The sequence below is a fragment of the Chiloscyllium plagiosum genome, chromosome 16 (genome assembly GCF_004010195.1).
Source record: "Chiloscyllium plagiosum isolate BGI_BamShark_2017 chromosome 16, ASM401019v2, whole genome shotgun sequence".
Lineage (NCBI taxonomy): Eukaryota > Metazoa > Chordata > Chondrichthyes > Orectolobiformes > Hemiscylliidae > Chiloscyllium > Chiloscyllium plagiosum.
This window is the reverse complement of record NC_057725.1, coordinates 12,981,003-12,997,403: the sequence shown is the minus strand read 5'-3', so window position 1 is coordinate 12,997,403 and position 16,401 is coordinate 12,981,003. Positions and strand designations below refer to the sequence as shown.

The 16,401-nt window shown below is 41.4% G+C and overlaps 1 protein-coding gene and 1 long non-coding RNA gene across 2 annotated transcripts in view; one reads left to right on the top strand and one right to left on the bottom strand.

Annotated features, from left to right (window-relative positions):
* Window positions 1-1,971: 1,971 nt before the first annotated feature.
* On the bottom strand, window positions 1,972-15,495 carry LOC122557657. The gene is made up of 3 exons (XR_006313896.1): window positions 15,426-15,495; window positions 13,189-13,276; window positions 1,972-3,757 (listed from the first exon to the last, which is right to left on the bottom strand). It is a non-coding gene; the product is annotated as an uncharacterized LOC122557657 (long non-coding RNA).
* alx4a (ALX homeobox 4a) overlaps window positions 5,784-16,401 on the top strand; it is a 50,328-nt gene continuing 39,710 nt past the window's right edge. Inside the window, exon 1 of the mRNA XM_043705458.1 lies at window positions 5,784-6,286. Coding sequence (XP_043561393.1) covers window positions 5,941-6,286 — 346 coding nt within the window. The 5' untranslated portion in view covers window positions 5,784-5,940. The remainder of the gene's footprint in view (window positions 6,287-16,401) is intronic.

Below are 16,401 nucleotides of genomic sequence, written 5' to 3'. Positions count from 1 at the left end.
ATTGCACTTCGGAACAGGTTGATTAGAAATTGCCGACAAAGGAGTGCAAGGCACTGGTTATCGGCCCCAGGTGGACATTCGCCTGGTAGCTGTTCGGGGAGCCTGCAGTGTCCTCCAACCCAGGGCACCCTGATTACACTGTGAAGCATGGAGAGCCGGGGTCTCAAACAGCTGTTGTCCCAATTGAGTGTGATCACTTTTCATTCTATCCACATTATACATTTCCCCAAAAGATTCTCAGCTTGATTCTAAAGCTCTTCGTCACCTATCACTCGAATGCTTCACTTTCTTTTTTCGCAATTCCTCTGTGAATCTGAACTGCAGACCTTGGGAACGGAGTTACACCCTTGAATCTGACATTGAATCTTACTCAGAAATGGAAATAGGACATCAGCAAGGTCTTTGCTCTGAGGTTAAGTAGATTAACTAAATATAGTGATGTAGTATTGCAAAGCTATGTTGTTAATCCATCTTCACAAATACATCTAGAGGTTTACAGAAAGCTGGGGCGAGCGCCCCTATCATTCGGTTAAATTATTAACACAGCAAAACATTAAAATGTGATTCATTGACGATCAACATCTGTGATTGCAGGATTCAAGAGCGCAAACTACTATCTATTGGTTGTTGGAAATTGGTTGCAAATTAAGTCAACTTGTTGTAAACTCTGAATTGCTGTGATTATCCCTAATGAAGGTTTATTAAACACAGCATTGTACAAAAAAAAAGCAAGGGCAACATATAAAGATCCTTCGCCTTCCACTCTTACAGTTTCACCTTTAAAATTGTGATCTCGGACAAGTCCTTAACGAGTTTTGTCGACCTCAAGAGTGCTCGGGAACATATTTATTTTTCATATAGTGTTTCTGTTGTCTGAGCAGCAATGTTCGGATGCTCAGCGTGCAATTTTATCCTGACAACTTCTGGGCAAGTCAAGACATCAATGCTTCCCCAAAATCCTACCGGGATAAAGCTCCTACCGTGACACCCGTTATATCCATACCAAAAAGTGATCGGGTTCTGTATGTTACCACTAGAAATGTAACACAGAAGACACCATTTGCCAGAATGTCGAAACACAACACTTGGAAACATCCTGCATTTAAGACCCAACAGAACAGTCAGGGGAAGTCTTTACTGTTGTTGTCATTGGCTACAGTCTTGTTTAAGCGATAGACATTGTAATATTGAATGTAATTGCTAACTAACGACAATGATTCGAGTACACAGAAAGTCAAATCTATCCCGAAATATTAACGATTTATTCACACTAATGAAGCAAACGTCTTTAGAAGGACGTTTTCAGCTACTATTAGTGAACCTAAATTATCCAGAAACTTCAAAGTAAAATATTGAAGCATGTTTTCTATAATCCTGTGATCTGAAGGCTACCTGGCCTTTAGCAACGGAAGTGAACTTCAAATGACACTAGTGACCATATTCCAAAAGAGATAATCTCCAGGAAATCCTACAGGAGGGTGATCGCTGTTGAAGCCACGCCGGTTATTGTTTTGACAATATATGCAGTATATGTGTGTGCGAATTCACTGATCAGAATTGCCAAAGTAAAAATATAATGTTTATTGTACACAGACAATTAGTTCTGTGAAGTTGGTCTTTTAACAGTCAACAAAACAATGGACTCTTGAATAAGTGAACATTTCCAGACAGTTCCAAAGTCAAGGTATTCAATTTTGGATGTAAAAACAAGCTTTCAGAGAAACTGTTTGGAGTATTAATATACAAGCCAAAAATATCAACATTTATTTTTCATGTAAATATTATCTGCATTGTATTTATTGAATTGGTTCTGATATATTTTTTAATCAAAGTCCATATTACTTCATTTGACAGTCAAACAAGCATGTTAAGGATGAGGAATACTTCACCCTATCCCAATCCTATGCCCCCCCATACATACACATAGTCACAAATACACCCCCACATACTCACAATCATAAGAGTCATACACCCCCACATACACACACACACCTTTCTCCCAGACACACATCCACACGAATAAGGACGAAATTTAATTTTACTTTCGAAATGTAACACACTGTGACCTAGAACAGGATCCCTTCCACCACAGTTTGTTTTAGGATGATTTTGTGACCTGCAATTCGGATTTTCAATTAGCTTATTTTCGCCACTCGTCAAGAGCAGCCATGATTGAAGTCTGGGCGCGGGCTGTGTGCTGGAGATACCCCCAATTTCACATTCTAACTCACGCAATGAGCGTGATAGAGAAGTAAATAATGATGGAAAATGCGATTCCAATTTTTCAAATGCGAACAGTAAAACAAAATAATAGCCGGATAAAACAAGGACTTACAACGTGATTTCGTCCAGCAGTGTTCTCATTATTTCTAAATATGTTCCTGCCAATTTCATGAGGACCACAATCTACACTTTTCCATGCGTTCTGTTCTAGCAGGTAAATTCCAACTTTTCAGTGTTCCACTATAGACGTGTACAATCTTAAGAGTAAACATTCACTAAACATAAAGGACGCATACCATCAAAACCCAGAATAACTATATGCCAGTTTCCAATATTGATCAGATTAAATTTTGATGAAAGCTTGTGTAAATAAATCGTCAAGAAGATTCAATCACTTGACGATTGAAGATTCGATGTTATATTCCAATAGTCATGCCGTTTAATCAAAGTTTGTATATATCATTCCCTCCTAACACGTATCATTAACCTGTTCTATTCCTGTGCCATTGTAATCGCACTTACAGAATCTTTAAGATAAACAAGTCTTCGAGGATCTTTTAAACTCCGATGACAGTTTGGTATTCAGCTTTGAATATTTAATGAACATAATTTATGTACTGTCAATGTTGGGCGAAGTTCAGAGGAAATACATTAAACGATAGTTAAACCGTTTTCATGGCTGTTTGAAAGTAGGGAAGTTTCTTACAACATTATTTAATTTAACACCTCTTAACTATTCCTAAAACTGGTATAATCCGGTTTAATATCTAAGGTTTGTTAATTAGGGAGAGAGGGATACAATCAGAGTAAATGTTTCTACTCTATTTGGCAACATGGTGAGCCAGTTAACTCTTACGTAACTTTGATCTATTCTGAGAAATTTGGCTTCTGTTGGGCTATTTTATTTGCTGAAAGCAAATCTTTTTCTCTCTGTCTCTCCCTGCGACCAAATGCAACTTACCCTGTTCCATTCCCCTGGCAGTCATGTTGGAAGTCAAATGTCGAAAATAAATTCATCTCCCCGTCGGTTTGATAGCTTCCCTAGAGCGGGCAAGAGCCAAGATTATAACCAGCTATGGAATATATTTAAGGTACTCGAAGAGTGATCATTTTGGGCACATTGTGCTTTCCTCGAATGGCTCTTTTTATAGTATGATCTCATGGTTTAAATCGCCACTTTTCATTGTTTGGATGTTGTCAGCGTTCGGACAAAACGAGTCAAGCTTCAATTTAAAGAAAATTTAAGACCCTCATCTTGTAGACAATTTTCCTGATTGTATGGCTGCTCAAGGTGTGCAGTGGATTATCCATGTGATGAACATTTTGATACATTTGTTGAGAAGGTGACAGTAAACATAAGATGTGTTGTATTGTTCTTTCGAGCCCAAGATATACTTGTCATACACAGAAAGTCTCTTGTCACTTTAATGTTATTTTAAAACCTTATTGTGCCGACATATCTATGCGGTGTTTGTTCAGTCCTGACCTTCCGAGCTCTCCCTTTTCAGGCTGACATTGTGTTTTTCAATTGTATCTGTTTTGAATAAAGATATGAAAGCGGATTCAATTAAATTGCGATTCCAGTCAATAAGACAAATGCCACGACAAACATTGTATTTATTCTGATCCTTTCAAGCTAACTGTAACTCTGGCTGCATTATTTTATCAAATAGTCACTGAGTTTTCTCTGAGTGTGCAGCGAACAGCAAAAAACTATTGTTTAATTACCAAAACCATGTTTAAAAAATTAGCTTCAGAAATAGTAAAAATGCCTCCCAAAAGTGGCGAAGATTTATAGGTGACATAAAGAACAGATGTAATGTGATGGTTGCTTTGCCTCAACAAATGTATATTTGCGTAAACGAATTTGTGCTTAAAAGATTGGGGCATGCCGTTTATAATGATATTTTTTGATTTATGATTCTTTGCATTTTCAATGGATTTTAGTGCCCTTGTCAAAAAATACATTGCAAGTTATTGGATAGAATACTTAACAATTTTAACAGAAGGTATAAATATCGTTTACAGTGATGGGAAGCGAGAATATTTTAGGAAAATCACCAATACTAAACAGCTAATTCCATCATTTGCAGAGTTGAATATAGAAACAATGACAAACGCCATACAAGTGCAAGATAAGCGGAGAATCTTTGATTCTGGTAGATGCAACAAACACAATAAAGGTATAAACTCGCTAATAAAACTCCCTCGTGCGGAATTTCTCATGTGTCTTGCAATTTTTATCCTCCAGTTTGCGAGTGTGAATTTATTGACCAGTAAAAATAACTATCAGGATCTTCCGCTGCACTTTAATGATGTGAAAACAATCTGCTCGCCATGCTCCAATCAGTAGATAGCTCCATCTAAAATAGATTCAAACATTCAAGAAAGGATTTGGCAGTATTCACTTTGACTCTGCATTGTTCGCGTTAGAGCACAAAGATATGTCCTTTTTTATGATTAGGTCATTACAAATACATAACTTTTAACATCTTAACAAAAAGGTGGTCGCACAAATGATGTCTGCCAGCTTCCTGCAGGGAATTTGTTAAAACTGGTGCTTAACGGCGAATTGTCTGAGGGGGTAGAACGGAAGGAGTTTAAATCAGAACTTTTGAATTGGGTTTCATCAGCACTCCGGACACCAAAAAGAGTTTTCTTTTAAATGCAGAACAGGCAAACTCTCCCATTCCCGTGTCCGGTAACGAAAGCTTGAACCGTTTCCTTAAACTGTTCTAATTTCCCGGTACTTAACTGAGTGTTGCCTGAGCGTGTAGAGAGCTTCCAACTTGCAGTGTTATTGTGTATTGTTTTCAAAAGTTCGATTTAAGAAATGGGGGAATCATTCCCCGAGTAAGTGACAAATGTTTCGAAGGGGTGATGCAGTGCAGTGTAACCGAGAAACGCGTAGGAGGTGAGCACGGACCAGTGAACAGAAGTAGCATTTTGTCGAAATGATTTACCGTCAGTTCTGATCCGTGATATTGGCGGGCAATGAAAGTACCTGATATAATGTTAGGTCGGGTAGAATGGCGAGCGGAGAGAAGCAAAATTCCGATTTCAGTTTGTTTTTGTTTTGCAAGCCCTACTTCGATCGCAGTCTCGAAATGTCTATTTCTCGGGATAATGTATGCTCGTTTTCAAGTAAATATCCAGCTCAGAACGTATGCACTGACGTGGAAAGGACGGTTTGTTTTTTAACAGAATTACACTACCGCTTATTGGCGTGTTCCCTTATGCGGGCTCTTTTATCATTGTGCAAGCGATCCTGAAACCTAACTGGGGCTCGTTGCACAAAGCCAGCACTCAGCAAAGGCGTTGCAAATCAACTGCAGCGTGCCCATTAAATTGGCCCCGGTTGGATTTTAAGATAAGGACAGATTCATCCCCTAATTACATTACTGTCATGTGTTTAATTGTCTCCCTTTTGAAGTATTTTGCGAGGAGATCTGACCTCCCTGTTTATCTGATCTACATATTAATTGGGGGGGAAGAGGTGGGAGACGCTGAGGGTCTGGGATATAGCGAGTTGTTACATCTACAAGCCCCTGCCTCTCACGAAATAACCCACAAACCGATTCGCGTTGAAGTCAGCTCCCTTTCTGTGCTGTACGACTCTGCATTGTGCGCCAGTGAACATTCCCGCCCGCCCGCCTTTCAGGACGGCTCTATCTTCATTTATATTTATACATATCACTCGAAACAATCTTTTGAGGGATGAACGGGGAGACCTGCGTGTCGTATTGCGATATGGCGAGTATGGATTCATTTTATAACTCAGCTCCTCAGGAGCAGCAATCTCCCTTCCGAACATTTCAGCCGAGTGACAAGTTTGGTCCCAACTTCCTGAACAACAAAGGCCAAAGTTATGGTGAGAAGCCGAGGACCCCCTTCCAGCAGGAATGCGAGCCATTGGACAGCAGTATTCAAAGCCCCAGCGCCGGCGATAACGCAGTCTTTAACAAATATCTGTACATGCAGGGAGCAGGCAGGGCTGCCAAATCTCCGGCCCACAACAAGCTCCAAGAAAGCGGCCACAACGGCGCCTTGATTCCCTGTTACGGTGAGTCACCCTGGGGAAGGGGCGGCCGAGGATAACCGCTCTCGCGGTTCGGGAAAGCTTTCCTGGGAGCTGGCGTGCGGCGGCGAGGGAGGGGGAAGGGATCAAATTCGATTAAGTGGAACTAAAAAAGTTATAACTCTGACCGTGCTGCCTGGAAAGCATTAGTTCTGAGCAGTCAATTCCGTTGCCCTGTCCAGCTCGCGAATTTTAATCATGTTCGTTATTTATCGAAGCGAGGAATGTACTGACTGTGGTACAGACCATCGAATGCATTTAACCCTTAGTTTTGTTTCTTTCTCTGGTGTTAAGTACACTGCGCCCGGCCGGCACTTGGGACTGTTAAACACGATACAATCTGTATTGACACGCAGTTTCTTCAATAGGAGTATTAATAGGTCCAATAAAGGGGGTGGGGGGTGTTTGTGAGAGAGGGGAGGGGAGGTTGGTGGGGTTTAGTATCGGGAACGGCCCGGGCTGTCCGAAAGGACGAACTGTTGTTAGTGTAAGTTGAACTGAAAGACCATTCAGAATGCAGTCCAAATGCTATCCCTCCCTCTAAGGATGCACCTGTGCTGTCTCCCACTTGGCGCTATCTGGCCGTGCGATTTTCCACTGCGGGCAATAATTCAGAGAGGCCGAGCTGATGAAGAAGCGGCGCCCCGGAGTCGAGAGGTGCCAGGTTACATTAACAAACCATTCATCACTCGGCTGCGCCCGAGACTGGGGCTGTAACAGCCGCTAACAGGCTCCTTACCTTCCACTGCCCTGGCAACTGCAGAAGAGATTCCGCTTCTCTCGCGAAACCCCACATTTAATACCAACCAGCCGTCTCCCCAAACCGCCCCGATAGCGTGCGCTGATCTACCACACCCTTAGACTTCAAACCGAACACAAGTGAAAAGTGAAAAACGGAGTACTTTTGACTGATTGATACCAAAAAGATTAACTTTGTTTTTGGAGCAACTTGATGATGTATTGAAGAGTGTAGATCAATCTCCCAACAGACTCGATGTCACTTTCTATTGAGTGAGAGCCCAGGCTGTTGTGTTTTTCATTAGGACATTACACTTTCATTATTCAGCAGGGAACATTTTCATTCAGAGACAGAGAGGCATTTGTGAGGGTTCACTGGGAATGTTGGAGAGCAATATTCTTCCTAGACCCTATGGGTTTCTGAGTTTCCATGGCCAGACAGAGCCGCTGTCTAGTCACTATTACAATATTTATATGGATCGCTCATTCACAGAAATATCAGTAATTCACAAGTGACTAGCACAGCGTTCTGAGCTGGTTGGAAATGGGTAACGCCGCTCTTATTTTGATATTCGATTCTCTCATGTGCCAATCCTCCTGAATTTTGTAATTTAAAATAAAGGACACCCCGCAGCCTAATGACTGTTTTAATGCAGTTATAATTCAGTTCTAGGGTTATCCAGCATGGAAACAGAGCCTTCAGTCAAACTCTCCCAGTCCCACATGAGAGGGACGCGGGTTCTGTTCAATACAAAACTCTGTCCATTTCCTGCGGAAAATTATTTTGCACTTTTCCCGCCTCGGATACGCAAACCTCTGCTTTACACCAACAAAAATGTATTTGCATTGCGTTTTCTTGGTGGAAGTAAAAGGTAGGGAAACGCGTTTGCTGTGAACGTACTAAGTGGAAACTTCCCACCCAGGCGGGCAGGTGACTGAAAACTAAAGAGCACGTTTTTCAGGAGGGTCTTTAAGAAGGTGAAGACGGAGGCGTTTGGCTGTGTGTGCGTGTGGGGGGGGGGGGTGAAGTTTGACAGATAAGGTTCTCGAGGCATTTCTCATCCCGCCCCCCCCCCTTTCCCCCCTCCCCCATCCTTGCAATCGAGGGGTGACGGGGAGTGGAGAGGAATTCCAAACTGGAGGAGTAGAGATTCCCTGGAGAGTTAGGGGGGAGGATGGGAGGTTGCAGAGATAGGAGAGCGCAAGTCCGTTGGAACTCGCTGAGGTACTGAGATGGAGCTGCTGCTCAGGGGGTGGGATGGAGGGTCGAGTAAGTCCCAGCGAGTGCAGGGTCTGGGAGTGTTGGTGCGTGGAGGAGATTTCTGGATGAAGTCCTCCTTGTGGACGGTGGAAAATGGGAGGTTGTTTCAGATAAAGATACAGATTGTAAAATGAGTCAATGTTACAATTTTGTGCTGGAGGGAACAACAATGAGTTATGATACATACAAACCCCCGAATTCAGCGAAATTATATTCCGAATATTGTCACCATGTCATTTCGCACATACTTTACAAGAATCAAAAGGTTTCTTTCTTATTCTATGTAACAGCAAATGAGAACCTCCATTTCTCGGTCACAGTGGAACCACTTCCTTACACATCTCGCCGGTAGGAAATTGTCTTCCTTTGTTAAAACCAAGGGCAGAGTCAATGTGGCATTTTGGGATCCGCCAGTCGATCTGGAAATATTCTCAACAAACCACTGTTGAATCACATTGGATCAAACACAAGCTCTTAATTTCAAATTAAACCCATTCGTGTTGAGATACAACACTGAACAATTGTGAGGTCACGGACAAATAAGACTGGACTATTAGGAAACTCGTTTGTGGCAATGACTTTTTTTATCGTTCCAATCTCTAATGGCGCTACCATCGGGGAATAAAAATAGCCGATCCGATCCAATCCAATTCCCACACCAAAACATCAAAACTTCCACAATCCAATGACTTTAGTCGGGAATAATTTAGGAGTGCATGCATTGAAGTAAATACTAATCTGGACAGTCACTTTAGCTATGTTATACTGGTTTACATAAAATATTCAGCATTAATTGCTTACAGCAGTCTGAATTGTTTGCAATTTAGTACCTTCTTAGAATCCCATTGCAATCTTTAACTGTTAACCGTTAACTACCTATAACTAGCTTCACCCACAATAGAATTGTAGCAAACTTGATTTGTCCAACAGTCTATTGCAACAAGATCTGAGTTTTTCTTTGCTGGTAACTGGAATGAATGCTAACATTGGTGATGCATCGGAGCAGTGATAAATATTCAGGGAGATTCAAAGGGGAACTGAATTCTCAGAAACACGCTCCTGGCACTTTGCTGAATTTGGTGAAACTGCAGCACCATTAACAATCCCTGAAATCTCCAGGTAACAGGGCCCACAATCACGTTTCTGTAGAACTTGCAAGGTCCCATCACCCCCACAGCTTGTTCCTTCTTGAAACCCATGATTGCTTAGCTTAGACAACAGTATTTCCACAGTCCAAGATGTGGGCTTTTATTATTAAGTTTCCTCAACTGCGCTGATCAACTAAACCTGCGTCCTCGGGTTATAACGCGCCGAGGATTGTTTTATTGAAAAAGAAACTTGACACAAAATTGTTAAAATTTTGGTCATTGTCCCTATTAAATCTTACTACAGGACTGACACATTACAAGACGGCTTAATACATTCATGATGGCGCAATGATTCATAGATGAAAATTGTCCCGTTGGATGAATACCATGCACACAAGCCAAATTATCTGCTCAAAATTGAAGGGATCAACACAGTTCTCAATTCATGCACCATTACGTTTGGTAAAAGAGCAAGAGCGTTTTCATACCTGGGGTGATGTGTCAAGAATTTAAAACAATATCAGAGTCACTGATCCAACTGCTCTAGCATGTTTGGATGCGGCCAATTACAATGTGCAGGAGGGATCATATGCCCACTCCGGTCTAATGCACAGACCCCACTGTTCCTCTGATAGCGGTTGGAGACCTCACTGGTGCACGAGTGAGTCATCCCTATTGATTTGGGACAAAGTGGTGTTTAAAGCCCAAGGTGACCCGCACCAAGTAATTGAACTAAATAAATGTCAGTTGAAAAAATGCAGAAGCTCAACGCAGTTTCATTATCCATGACCAATGGCTGTCTGTCAGTGTCAGCAATAGCAAGAAACCATTGAAGCGACGCTAATATGATTTCAAATTTGCAACACTAAACAGGACACCCGAGTGCTGTTGTGACACAGTGGTAGTGTCCCTGCCAGGAAGCCTAGGTTCAAGTCCCGCCTACTCCAGAGGTACAGCTCTCAACAGGTTATTTAGAAAATATCGATCTTCAAACACTCTTATAGAGGGGCCTTCTTTTTAATTAAAAAAAAAGCCTGTTCCATTCTCCGAGCCGATAGACCTGGTTCAAGTCCCACTACTTCGGACGTATGTTATAACATTCCCTGAACAGATTAATTAAAATAAAGTAAATGATTCAGAAATACAAATCCAGATGCCGCCATTATTTCCCTGCAGTCGGTTGGTGCAATGAGTGACCATTCAAATTCCATTAATTAGGGGGGAATTAAATGTTCGCTCCACTTTAAAAAAAAATTGAATCGATAAGGGAGTCGGGGATTGGAGTCTACTGCCTTGACCCAGCCTCCACTACATAAGTGCGCCGTAATGTATTTGTTCCTAACTGACCCCCGTCATGGTCACTCATTGCACCAACCGACAGCAGGGAAAATAATGCGCTGCTTGTGGGGTCAGCTCCATGGAGGACAAGCGCTTCCGAAAAATCACCACCTTCTGATGGAAAAATATTCGGAAGCTTAACAAGAAAATGATGGAAATCATCCTCATGTGTTTTGTGATCCGTTAGTAACCACAGCTTTGATCAGTCCCTGTTAGGAAAATTTAACCATCTGTTATAATGAGCATGTGTTCGAAATTCGCCTAGCTCTAAGATTTTTATTTAACAAAATTATTGTCGTGCGGTAAATTTGGATTTCATTTCTCCATTTTCAATCAAAGTCTCACCTTAAGCAGCAGTGGGTGACAGAAATGTTGTTATCCCTTTCCCAGTGCCACTCCCAGGGAACACAGTCGAACATTCTTGACTCATGTAAACAGGAGTAATTTATTTACTTGGGCCTGGCTACATGTAATCAAATTTGCTGAAAATGTATTCCAAAGTAGGCTAGTGAATTTTCGATAAAATGATACAAGCCGAAGGAACTGCTGGGATTATAATGTAGAAAGCAGGTAATTGTGAACTACAATGTCACAGCAACAGCGCTTCTAACTGAGGTCAGTGCCAAAGGAGATCTGCTTTAATATTTGTGCATTGTCCTCCGTAAATTATTTTTTATAAAACAGCATCTGCTACCCCATATTTCCTAGGTGGTCCCGTAACCCACTTGGGTACTTATTGAATGATGGCATACATGCAATGACTGAGTGGCCATTTCCTGATCCTAATTCATGTGCTTGTATGTTTGCATGACGAATAAAATGGATGTGTGACCAGGGTGTAACTTAATTCAAAATAACAAATCCCAGACCTGTAACTAGGGAGTGAGCCTGACAGACCACTTATTCTGGGCGAAAGTTAGTACTGCAGATTAGAGTCAAGATTAGAGTGGTGCTGGAAAAGCACAGTAGGTCAGGCAGCATCTGAGGAGCAGGAAAATCGTCATCTCAGGCAAATGGGTTTCCTGATGAAGGGCTTTTGCCCAAAACATCGATTTTCCTGCTTCTCCGATGCTCCCTGACCTGTTGTGTTTTTCCAGCACTACTCTAATCTGAGACCAATTATTCCACTGGTCTATATGCCCACAGATAAGGGAACTGACTATGGCCGGGTTGAGATATAATTCTAAAAATGGGAAACCATCCCACAGCAGTGACTGACAGCTGCTGCCTTGAGGCTGGTCTTTAGTGAAATCCTCAATTGATTCCAATTTATACTCTCAGATTTGAGTTAGTGTGCAGACAAAGCTATTTTACAAGGACACAGAAGCAGCACTATAACTGGCCATGGAAACGTTTGGCCTAGATTAATCCCACTGTCTATCTATTATATCAGCCAGTTCATGAAATTTGCAAAACAAAATGTATGATATTAAAACTCCTACAAACACAGTTTAGTTGTATAATGACTCATTGACAAGTCAAATTAAAACCTTTATCCTACATCACATTCTATGAGAACAATTTTCACATTCAAATGCATCAGTATGACTGTATGTTTTGCCTAACATTTAGATTTTTAAATCACATGGGAAGGAGAGAATGTATGTGTAACAAAGAAATCCAATTGACAGACCTCAAGTTAAAAAAAATTAGCATTTTGAAGTAACTTTGCTTACAAGATCCTTACTATAGATTTTATCTTTTAGTTTACAAGAAATGAACCTACATTTTCTAAATATTAATCAGTTTAAAAGTTGAGTGGTGGCAAACATCTCTTCATAATCTCTGCCATTGAAGAAGAGTCAACTAAACATAGTGTGAGGCGAGACAAGTATTTCAATTCTGATCTTTTCTTTGAAATTTTTAGAAGATGGGGAATGGAATTCTCCCTATTTCAAACATCTGTGTCAGTGGTTGTGTCAAAAACCCTGAGACCAGTTCAAAAACTTGGACACAAAGCAAATTCCCTTCACTCTGTCTTCACAATAGCTCTCTGTTCAGCATTCTGAAAGTTTTAGCATTGGTGCAAACAGTGTGACATTTTTATCTATGAACAACGCTGCCATATTTTATAAACTCATCGAGTAACAATTTACATAAAGTGTGGAGTACTTTTGTGCTGTAAACACATGTCCATTAGGAATATATTTGGCATTTCCTAACTGAAATGCTCAGAAAATATTTACAGCTTGTATCTCTTCAGCACAAGTCGGCTTTCAACTTGGGTGCTTCATTTGAAACCACATTTGCCACCTAGCTTTTAAGGATCTGAGTGCATTCCTTCTTAAACTGCATTAGGATGCAGTTCTGTCACAAATTACCTGCCATTCATGTATGCGTTTGATTCAACAGTTAGGTGTTGCTAGAAAAATATACTGAAATCTTTCACAAGTTACACATCAACGTATAACTACAACATGGACATGTGGGTACATGGATAATGAGCATAGACGTAAACTTACTAGTGAATAGATGATATAAGATCACAGTTGGGAATGGTACTTTTCATTTCATGTTGATATTTCAGTGCTCCATGTAAAAGGAACATACCTTTGGGAAAATCATATGGAGAGCAAGTAGGCAGTAGATGAAAGCATATGTCAATAAATTTCTAAATCTGCCTGTTGACTCAGTTCTACTCCCTTATTTGTGACATTTACTATGTATTGCAATTCTTCAATGTTTTAAAAAGTTTTCCTCAGGCTCAAGGATGGTCTTAGAGAACTGGAGAATTGCAAATATCACTCCCTTGTTCAAGAAAGTGTGTGAGAAGGAATCTAGTAACTACAGGCCAGTTGATTTGATATCAGTGGTGGACAAGCTTTTAGAAATGATAATTTGAGACAAAATTAATAATCACTTTGACAAATATGGGTCAATTAAGAAAATCCAGGGTGCCTTTGTTGAAGGAAAATTGTGTTGACTTAACTTGCTTCAGTTCTTTACTGAGGTAACAGTGAGGACTGCTGAAGGTTTCTGCTGTTAATGTAATGTACATGGACTTCCCAAAAAGTATCTGACAAAGTGTCACACAGCAGACTTGTGAGCAAAGTTAGAGCTCATGAAATAAAGGGACTGTGGCAACATGGATAAAAGATTAGCTGAGTGACAACAAACAGAGAATAGTGGCGTACGGCCATTTTTCAGACTGGTAGAAGGTTTATAATGGCATTTATAGGGAGGGTGATGGTGGGGGTGTGGGAGAGGTGTTCAGTATTAGGATCAACTAGGAGAAAGTAAGGACTGCAGATGCTGGAAATCAGAGTTATAGAATGTGGTTCTGGAAAAGCACAGCTGATCAGGCAGCATCCAAGGAGCAGGAGAGTCGATGTTTCAAACATAATAGGTTGGAGAGGAGAGGGGAGTGGTTGGGTGGGAAGGAAGATGGACAGTTTAAGAGGTGGGTGCCAAGTTGGAAGGTTGGATCTGGGATAAGATGGAGGGAGGGGAAATGAGGAAACTGGTGAAATCGACATTGATCTCGTGTGGTTCGAGGGTCCCAAGGTGGGAGATGAGACATAATTCCTCAGGCATCAGGTGGCTAGAATTTGGCAGTGGAGGAGGCTCAGGACTTGCATTCCCTTGGTGGAGTGGGAGGGGGAGTTAAATTGTTTGGTCACGGAGCGGTTGGGTTGTTTAGTGCGTGTGTCCCAGAGATATTCTCTGAAACATTCCACAAGTTGGTATCCTGTCTTGCCATTGGAGAGGAGACCACATCAAGAGCAATGGACACAGTAGATGATGTGTGTGGAAGTATAGGTAAATCTCTGTCAGATTTGGAAGGATTAGAACCAGGTGGTGCGGGATTCCCGGACTATGAGGTTAGAAGCTGTTGGTGGGAGATCCCCTGAGGTGATGAGGTTGTGGATGGCCTGGGAGATGATAGAGTTTGGTAATATGAAGTGAGGTCATGGTCGAGGGGGCAGTAGGAGATGGTGTCTGCGAGTTGGCACCTGGCTTCATCAGTGTAGAGGTCAGTATATCAAACTACAACTGCACCCTCCCTTTTCTGCGGGTTTGATGGTGAGGTTGGGTTAAAGTGGAGGGAGTGGAGAGGTTGGAGTGGGTGAGGGGAATGGACCAGTTGAGGTGGGCAATGTCACAGCGTCAGTTGGAAATGAAGAGAATGGGAGGGGTAACAGAACCACCCATGTTAAGATCCCCATTCTTCCTGATATGCATTAATAATTTAGACCTTGATGGATAGGCTACAATTTCAATTTTTTTCAATGATCCAAAACTTAAAAGTATTGTGAACAATGAATAGAATAGCATGGATCATCAAAAGAACATAAATGGAATGGGCAGGAAAGATAAAATTTAATGCGGGAAAGTGTGAGGTGATTTATTTCGGGAGGAAGAATACAGAGAGACGAATATACAATGAAGGAAACAATTCTAAAGGAGGTGCAGGATCAGAGGGATCTGGGTATGCATGAAATTATATCATTGAAGCCTTTAGGACCCCTTGAGACAGCAGTCAGTAAACCAATTAGCTTCCTGAGCTTTATTAAAATGTTCACAGAATATGAAAACAAGTGAGTTCGGCTAATAAAAGGAAACAGGCCTTCTGGCCCATGCCGACCAGGTGTCCTAAACTGATCCTGCCCCATTTGTCTAGATTTGGCCTGTTCCCCACTAAGCTTTTTCTATCCATGTATCTGTCAAAATGGTTTTTAAATGTTATGGTTGTACTCACCTCTACCACCTTCCTCTCGCAGCTTATTCCTCTGACATAAAAAGAAAACGCTGGAGAAACACAGCAAGGCTGTCAGCATCTGTGGAGAGAGAAACATAGTTAATGTTTCTAATCCAATATGATAAGGCATTTGAGAGATTGCAGGAAAGATTCATGAAAATGGTTCCAGGACGAAAAATGAGAAATTGGGGTAGATCTCCTTGAAGAGAAAACTGAGAAGAAATTTGAAAGATGTGTTCATAATCATGAGGGTTCTGAACAGAGGACATAAGGAGAAACTGTTCCCATTAATGACAAACCAAAAACCAGAAAGCACAGTTTTATAGGTAATTGACAAACAAGCAATATCAATGAGGGCAAACATTTTCCATGTATGAGTGGTTGAGATGTGGAATGCACGGCTGAGACTATGGTGGACATTGGATCAATTAAGGCTTTCAAAAAGGAATTGGATATTTATCAGAAAGGGAAACAGTTGCATAGACTAAGGAAGAAGGCTGGGGAATAGCATATGGATTGTTTCTGAGGTCCAGTTAAGATACAGTGGGCCAAAGTGTCTCCTTCTAGTCTACAACCACTGTACTCTTTGAAACAAATAAAAAGCAATAATAATCGTTTAGACAGAACCTGGTGAAAACCTTAACAAGAGAATCAAAATGTCACCTCTAACAATTTTATAGGGGAGGGAGGTGAGAAATCAATCAGCAGAGTTGGCTGGACAGCTGGTTTATAATGCAAAGTGATGCCAGTAAGTGTGGGGGTTCATTGAGGTTTCAGTGAAGGATTCTTTCTCAACCTCTTCCCGCACCTCAGGCATGGTGACCCTCAGATTAAAAGCACCACCAGTTCGGTCTCCTGAAGAAGGGTTATACCTGAAACGTTGACCTCTCCATTGCCTGATGTTGCCTGGCTTGCTGTGTTCTTCCAGCCTCCTGTCTGTCTCCCTCTACCAAGAGAGCAGCCCTCTGGTCCACTA